Consider the following 7,743-nt stretch of genomic DNA (forward strand, 5'->3'; position numbering starts at 1 on the left):
GTCGGCGGTTCAAATTCCCACAATGGGGTGAGCTCCCATTGCTCAGTCCCTGCTCCTGCCAACCTAGCAGTTCCAAAGCACGTCAAAGTGCAAGTAGATAAATAGGTACCGCTCCAGCGGGAAGGTAAACGGCATTTCCGTGCGCTGCTCTGGTTCACCAGAAGCGGCTTAGTCATGCTGGCCACATGACCTGGAACCTGTCTGCGGACAAACGCCGGCTCCCTCGGCCCATAGAGCGAGATGAGCGTTGCAACCCCAGAGTCGGTCACAACTGGACCTAATGGTCAGGGGTACCTTTACCTTTACTATACTTGCAGGTTTTGTTCTGTTTATTTGCTGTTGTTGTCTCTCATAAGGGAAACCCAGGATTCAGTCTGTCATCCCCACAAGCAAGAAAGCAGAGAGAGAAAGAGCGAGAGAGGGAGGAAATTCCAAACAGAAGACAATGTGTATTTTACTTGGATGCGTTCTCTGCACTGCCACCATCCTTATGCTTCCCCTTTGCAACTTTGTCTGTTGGTCAGCCTGACAAGCCCCAAGCCATGAATTTGGCTACTTGGCTCAAACATGTGGCTACTGAGTGGAATAAAGAACTGTGTGAGAAATCTGGTGGATGTGAATGCCAGGGAGATGATCATCCTAATTTTCCCTTCAGCATTCCCGAGATCACTGCAGCAGACAGATGCCAGCCTAAACATGCATTTGACAAGGAAACCTGCCTGAGAGCGCTTTCAAGTGGGCTTTTTCACATGGAGGTATTTCTGAAATATGTAGAACAGACTCTAGTCTCTGAGCGGCCACCTACATATTCGTGGATAACAGCAAAGCACCTAGCAAATACACTGAAGTCCCTGATGGAAGACCCTGAGACTGTGACCTATCCAGATGAACAGGTGAAGGACTCTTATTCTCAAATGCTAGCAAGCTATACTGACTTCAGAACTGTAGTTATCAAGCACCTCATTCTCCAAGGTTACATTTCGTTGCTGGAGAACGTTTGAAACCTGTATACGTACATGGAGGCCTAGCAATCTACATGCCGCAAATGATGCTCACCAACTAGCACATATACTCAGGGTGGCCAATGGGTGTGCATAGATCAGGCCCCATGGAATTTAGCTATCATTTTATCTTTAAAAGTAAGTCAATCATTGAAATGTAGGTATGAAATGTTTTAACTCATGGGTAGGCAAACTAAGGCCCGGGGGCCAGATCCGGCCCAATCACCTTCTAAATCCGGCCTGCGGACAGTGCGGGAATCAGCGTGTTTTCACATGAGTAGAATGTGTCCTTTTATTTAAAATGCATCTTTGGGTTATTTGTGGGGCATAGGAATTCATTCATCCCCCCCCCTCAAAATATAGCCCTGCCCCCCACAAGGTCTAAGGGTCAGTGGACCGGCACCCTGCTGAAAAAGTTTGCTGACCCCTGTAAAATTTATGTGAATAAAAACATGAGAAGAAACAGCTTTTAAATGAATGTGATCTCTTGCTTTTGTGTGTGTGTGTCCTCCAACATCTACCCATAAATATTTCCAAAAAATCACCTTCCCAAATGATTGCGTTCTTTTTATCACTTATACGGCAAGATGGGGGCGGGAACCCATATTACAAAGAAGAAAGGGCAGGTATTAATTAATGGGGAAAGACTGGTATTAACTAATAGGGAAGATCTGTTGACTGCCCGTGGTGGAATTTCATTTGACTGTCAGAGACAGTAAGGATTTTTATTTATTTTTTTAAAGGAAAATGTGACATAACAAATGACAGTGACATAACAAATATTGATGTGGGTTTCATTTCACAAATATCATTAGTAGAGTGTTGTGAGAGAAGGTTATTTACAACATTCCAGCTTTCTGCCTATATTTAGAACAGAAACACCTTCTTCACCACCACCTGCAAAACAGAAGACATGCCATGGAAAGTGAGAGTCGTAGGGTTAAATGTTGGGAACTGGTGTAGCCAATGCAGGTTATGAAGGTTCTGTAAGGGCCTCCAAGGTGTAGGCTGTAAGGAATGTAAGAAGGAACATTGCTACTTGTGTCCTTAACTTTGCTCTGTCAAAAACAGAAATACCGTATTTTTTGCTCCATAAGACGCACCCAATTTTTAGAGGAGGAAAACAAGAAAAAAAAATTCTGAACGAAACAGTGGATGTATGATTTTTGTGGTTCATGCTGTAGCCACAGCCATGTGATCTGATGGTGAATTTGGGGTGACCCAATGCAAAAATCCTGAAGATCCATGTGGATCTGTGCTTTGTAACCACATTTTTGCACCATTGCAGCCCCAGGAAACAGTGGATGCGTGATTTTTTTGGTGCAGGCTGTAGCCATGGACATGCTATGTGATCTGATGGTGAATTTTGGGTGACCCAATGTAAAAATTCTGAGGATCCATGGGCTTTTACCTCCCCCCTCCCAGGCAGCTTCCGCTAGTGTACCTTATCTCTCTCATGATCCCACCGATCAGCTGCTTCCTTTTAACACCCCCTTCCCTCTTGTTTGCCTTAGTGTCTTTTCCTTAGCTGGAGCAGTTTTTTGCTCCTCCTTTTCTTCTAATTTCTCTCCTTATTGCTTTAGCCTTCCTGTTTCCCCCCTTTGCAAGTTTGCTGTCTTTACCTCCCCCCTCGCAGGCAGCCTCCTTTATCTCTAGCGTTCCTTATCTCTCTTCCCGATTGACAAATGATCAGTGGCTTTGTTTCAACAACAAAAAAAGCATGATCTGCTTTTTGCCCCTGGGCAATTCAGCTCCAGGGACCAGGCATTCGCTCCATAAGACGCAGATATTTCCCCTTACTTTTTAGGAAGAAAAAAGTGCATCTTATGGAGAGAAAAATACGGTAGTCACAAAATGGCCACTGCAGGAGCAGGCATGCACAAAATGGCTGCCTTTGGTGATGTGTTCAGTTACTTCAATTGCAATGAAACGCTCATCTCACTAAAAGGTGAAGTGGGGAGGCTGTGAAGGAAATAAATCAGGTGCTAGAAAATACCTGCCCATGAGCCATAAGCTGAATTTATGGAGAAAGTCATCCCACAGCCCCCTACTGTTGCTAAAAGAGGTAGCACAAACACAGGAGCCATACAAAGAAATATTTTTTTATTCATTGAGCCCCAAATCTAACTTCCTCTTGGTCAAGGATAGCATCATTTCTACTTCTATGGGGTCAAAGGATGTGCAGGTGATAAAAAGAAAGGAGCATGGAAGATTGAACAAGTCTAATGGGGAAACAAGTCAGGCTGAGTGCCTCTCCCTTTCAGGTCATCATCATCATCATCATCATGATCATCATTTATTTATACACCACCTATCTGGCTGGGTTTCCCCAGCCACTCTGGGCGGCTCCCAACAGAATATTAAAAATACAATGAAGCATCAAATATTAAAAACTTCACTAAACAGGGCTGCCTTCAGATGTCTTCTAAACATCAGAAAGTTGTTTATTTCCTTGACATCTGATGGGAGGGCAGTCCACAGGGCGGGTGCCACTTCCGAGAAGGCCCACTGCCTGGTTCCCTGTAACCTCACTACTCGCAGTGAGGGAACCGCCAGAAGGCCCTCAGAACTGGACCTCAGTGTCCGGGCTGAATGATGGGGGTGGAGACACTCCTTCAGGTATACTGGGCCGAAGCCGTTTAGGGCTTTAAAGGTCAGCACCGACACTTTGAATTGTGTCAGCAGCAGAATTAATTATATTTGTATATCGCCCTTCATCTGAAGATCACAGCATTGAGAAGCCAAGTGAGAGAATTTCAGAAGACTGAATATTTCAAATTTGCTCTAACTTGGAAATTTTGCAATAAATCTTCATAGCAGATACATTAAAGCAGGATAATGCATTCCATTAAGCTAAGGCAAGGATGGTCAACCTGTGGCAATTCAGATTTTCTTGGAACCTCAGAAGCACTGTGTGAGGTGCTTTGCAAGCAACCAAACAGCTGATTGTCATAGAATTGTAGAGTTGGAAGGGACCCTGAGGATCATCTAGTCCAACCCCCTGCAGTGCAGGAATAGGCAGCTGTTCCATACAGGGATCAAACCTGCAACCTTGCCATTATCAGCACCATGCTGTAAAAAACTGAGCTATCCAGGAATCTTTTTCTTTCTGAAGGCAGGAGTTTGTAACTCAAAGCACTGGGACAAGTACTGTAAATGCAAACAGAATCCTCTGAAGTGTGTGTATGGGGGGGGGGGGGTAAATGTTCTAGTTTTGGGTGCCCATAAGGTTTTCTTCATGAACTCTCCACTTTTAGGAGGGGGTCCGAGATAAGGATGTAGCGATCTGGCCAGATCCAGCCCCCACTCCTATATGAAACTGGACACGAACTAGTGGATATACAACAAGAAACAGAAATGGAATACTGACTCAGTTTGTGATTTTAGTGGAGAGACTTTAATATGGAAAAGGACAGAAGAATTTAGTATTATTCCACATGGAGTAACAGTGGTAGGAATTAATAGAGGTAAAATGAAAAGAAACCATATGGATAACATTTAGTAACAATAATAACTATTAGGGAAGCTATCTTGGACTTTTTTTGGAAAAAGAAATGAATGATTCTGATACACCTTGACTTAAAAGAAATATGGTTTAACAGAAAGTGGAAAAGATGTATGTATGCATGAACTGAAGGCTTTAAATAATCAGATTTTCCTTTTTTATGTAACTGACAGATGGAAGATTGGAAGTTCTTCTTTCTTATCTTTTGTTAATGTTTCTTTTCCTCTTCCTCGTCCATCTTTTTCCTCTCTTTATTTCTATTGTATTGTATTCGTCCCCTTTTCTGTTTCTATGCTTTGTTTTTTCTTCTTTTGTAGTTGTAATCTTATTGTGTTATGAGAAAATAATACTAATAGTAAAAGAAAAAGGGAAAGGAAAAGGGAAAAAAAGAAATCCAGCCCCACCCTGCTCTTGTCGGCTACAGTGTGAATTCTCTATCATTATCTTCTTGTTAGTGGCTTCCAGAGCACTGTGTCAGGAGCTTTTAATGTAGATATATGCCCTTACAGTTGCATCTAGAAACAACATGCACCTTTTAAATATGACATGCCTGATAAGTGTAGGTGTCGAGCTACTCTGCTCTGCTAGCAGTGCCTCCAAGTCTGGAGCCACAAACTCGACAGTCTCAGGATTTTTCATCAATGACTTCAAGTTACCTGCGAGGATCTCTATTGCTTTCCAATAATAATTGCTTTCGTGCGGCTCACTGGCAAATAAAGTTTCTTTTAAATATTTTAAAAACGTGCTATAAACGAAAAGCCCACGTGAAAGGACCCCCAGGCATGTTTCCTTTTCGAAGTCAGGAGGGAAGCATTTCGCTTGGTGAGTCATTTCGGGTAGACCGAGAGGAATTTCCTCCCAACCCATCTGACATGTGTCTAGCTTCTGACATATTTCTTCATTCAGACTGCTAATCCTTCCCTTGAGCCAAAAAGCCAAGTTCATGGCTTGGGGTATTTCACCTAATTCTGTCGGAAAGGCACTATAAACAGGCCAAACTCCTACAGTGATGAACAATGCGGCAACAGTGTAAAGGTGGAATCCAAAAAGGACTTTCATTGCCTTGCTGTCTGGCTTTTCTCTTCTTCTATATACACTTTATCTTGAGGTGATGATTGACTGGAAATGGGAACTCCTTACATGGGAAGGATTTCTGCATATACTCCTCAATGGCACCTGACACAAACAACATGGATGAAAATACAGCAGTGAATAAAGACTTACTAGCAGTACATGTGAAAAAGATCTAGGGGTCTTAGTAGACCACAAGCTTAACAGGCATCAACAGTGTGATGCAGCAGCAAAAAAGGCCAATTCTATTGTAGGCAGCATCAACAGAAGTCTAGTGTGTCCAGATCAAGGAAAGTAATAGTACTGTAGTACCTCGGGTTACATACGCTTCAGATTACATACGCTTCAGGTTACACACTCAGCTAACCTAGAAATAGTGCTTCAGGTTAAGAACTTTGCTTCAGGATAAGAACAGAAATCGTGCTCTGGCGGCGCAGCAGCAGCAGGAGGCCCCATTAGCTAAAGTGGTGCTTCAGGTTAAGAACGGTTTCAGGTTAAGAACAGACCTCCAGAATGAATTAAGTACTTAACCTGAGGTACCACTGTACTACTCTATTCTGCCTTGGTCAGACCACACCTGGAATATTCTGTCCAATTCTGAGCACCACAATTTAAGTTAAGATTCCTGTGTTGCAAGATTGCTACATTGGCTCCCAGTACGTTTCCAAGTACAATTCAAAGTATTGGTGCTGACATTTAAAGCCCTAAACGGCCTCTGCCCAGTATACCTGAAGGAGCATCTCCACCCCCATCGTTCTGCCCAGACACTGAGGTCCAGCACCAAGGGTCTTCCGGCGGTTCCCTTGCTCGCTGCAAGAAGTGAGGTTACAGGGAATCAGGCAGAGGGCCATCTTGGTGGTGGCGCTTGCCCTGTGGAACGCCCTCCCATCAGATGTCAAAGAAATAAACAACTATCTGATGTTTAGAAGAAATCTGAAGGTAGCCCTGTTTAGAGAAGCTTTTAATATTTGATGAATTATTGTATTTTAATATTTTGTTGAAAGCTGGCCAGAGTGGTTGGGTAAACCGAGCCAGATGGGTGGGGTATAAATAATATATTATTATTATTATTATTATTATTATTATTATTATTATGCAAAATGACCCACAGAATCATAGAGTTGGAAGAGACCCCAAGGGCCATCGAGTCCAACCCCCTGCCAAGCAGGAAACACCATCAGAGCACTCCTGACATATGGTTGTCAAGCCTCTGCTTAAAGACCTCCAAAGAAGGAGACTCCACCACACTCCTTGGCAGCAAATTCCACTGTCGAACAGCTCTTACTGTCAGGAAGTTCTTCCTAATGTTTAGACCCCCAGTGTCCCTTCCAATACAAAACATCACCACCAGCAACAACCTCTTTTTATTTGTTTCCTCCACCCCATCCCATGCATGGATCATTCTCCCTCCACCAGTTCCCCTGTTGGAGAGCATACTCACAATCCCAAAGAGAAAGATGTCTCAACTGGTTGTCATAGGTGTCTATAGCTGTTCATCAAGAGGAATTTGGAAGGGTTTCCTTTTTATATCCTCCATCACTCATTTTATTGCACACCCACCACTTTTCTTTTAACTAAGTCCAACTATAATCATTTCAGGAACATTCTATTCCTATACCCTTTTGACTTTTCCATTGAGAATCATCATAAATGTTTATACAAGCTACCTACCTCAGACCTGATAAATCATGATGTATAAATAGGAACCCTGATATTCCATGTTTACTTAAATTATCTTGTGTCATTAACTTTGATCAGTGACTATTTCTGTTTCTAACAGATCAGAGCTAAGGGCACAAGGGCCAACATATGTTCCTTCTGATGTTCTTTGTGGCCCACGTTTTGGAGGCTTTTACAGAACTTACTTTAGTTATCAGATTGCCTACTCCAGTTCAAAACATTTGATTCCTCACTTCCCACTTTCCCTGGCACAACTTCTATTGGCTCTGTATACCTGAAGGAGCATCTCCACCCCCATCATTCAGCCTGGACACTGAGGTCCAGCTTCGAGGGCCTTCTGGCAGTTCCCTCTCTGAAAGAAGTGAGGTTACAGGGAACCAGGCAGAGGGCCTTCTTGGTAGTGGTGCCCACACTGTGGAACGCCCTCCCATCAGATGTCAAGGAAATAAACAACTATCTGACTTTTAGAAGACATCTGAAGGCAGC

At 43.2% G+C, this 7,743-nt stretch overlaps 1 protein-coding gene and 1 long non-coding RNA gene across 2 annotated transcripts; one reads left to right on the forward strand and one right to left on the reverse strand.

The window, feature by feature from the left end:
• Nucleotides 1-542: 542 nt before the first annotated feature.
• On the forward strand, nucleotides 543-1,001 carry LOC310841193 (interleukin-6-like; the record flags this gene model as incomplete). The annotated part of the gene is made up of 1 exon (XM_083731777.1): nucleotides 543-1,001. One exon carries the CDS (start codon nucleotides 543-545, stop codon nucleotides 999-1,001), a length of 459 nt encoding a protein of 152 aa, XP_083587903.1.
• A 3,481-nt stretch (nucleotides 1,002-4,482) lies between these two features.
• Nucleotides 4,483-7,073, reverse strand: LOC310842347. Its single transcript, XR_014563084.1, has 2 exons — nucleotides 7,019-7,073; nucleotides 4,483-5,682 (listed from the first exon to the last, which is right to left on the reverse strand). It is a non-coding gene; the product is annotated as an uncharacterized lncRNA (long non-coding RNA).
• Nucleotides 7,074-7,743: the final 670 nt, after the last annotated feature.

The sequence above is a fragment of the Podarcis gaigeae genome, assembly GCF_964106915.1.
Source record: "Podarcis gaigeae genome assembly, chromosome: 3".
Lineage (NCBI taxonomy): Eukaryota > Metazoa > Chordata > Lepidosauria > Squamata > Lacertidae > Podarcis > Podarcis gaigeae.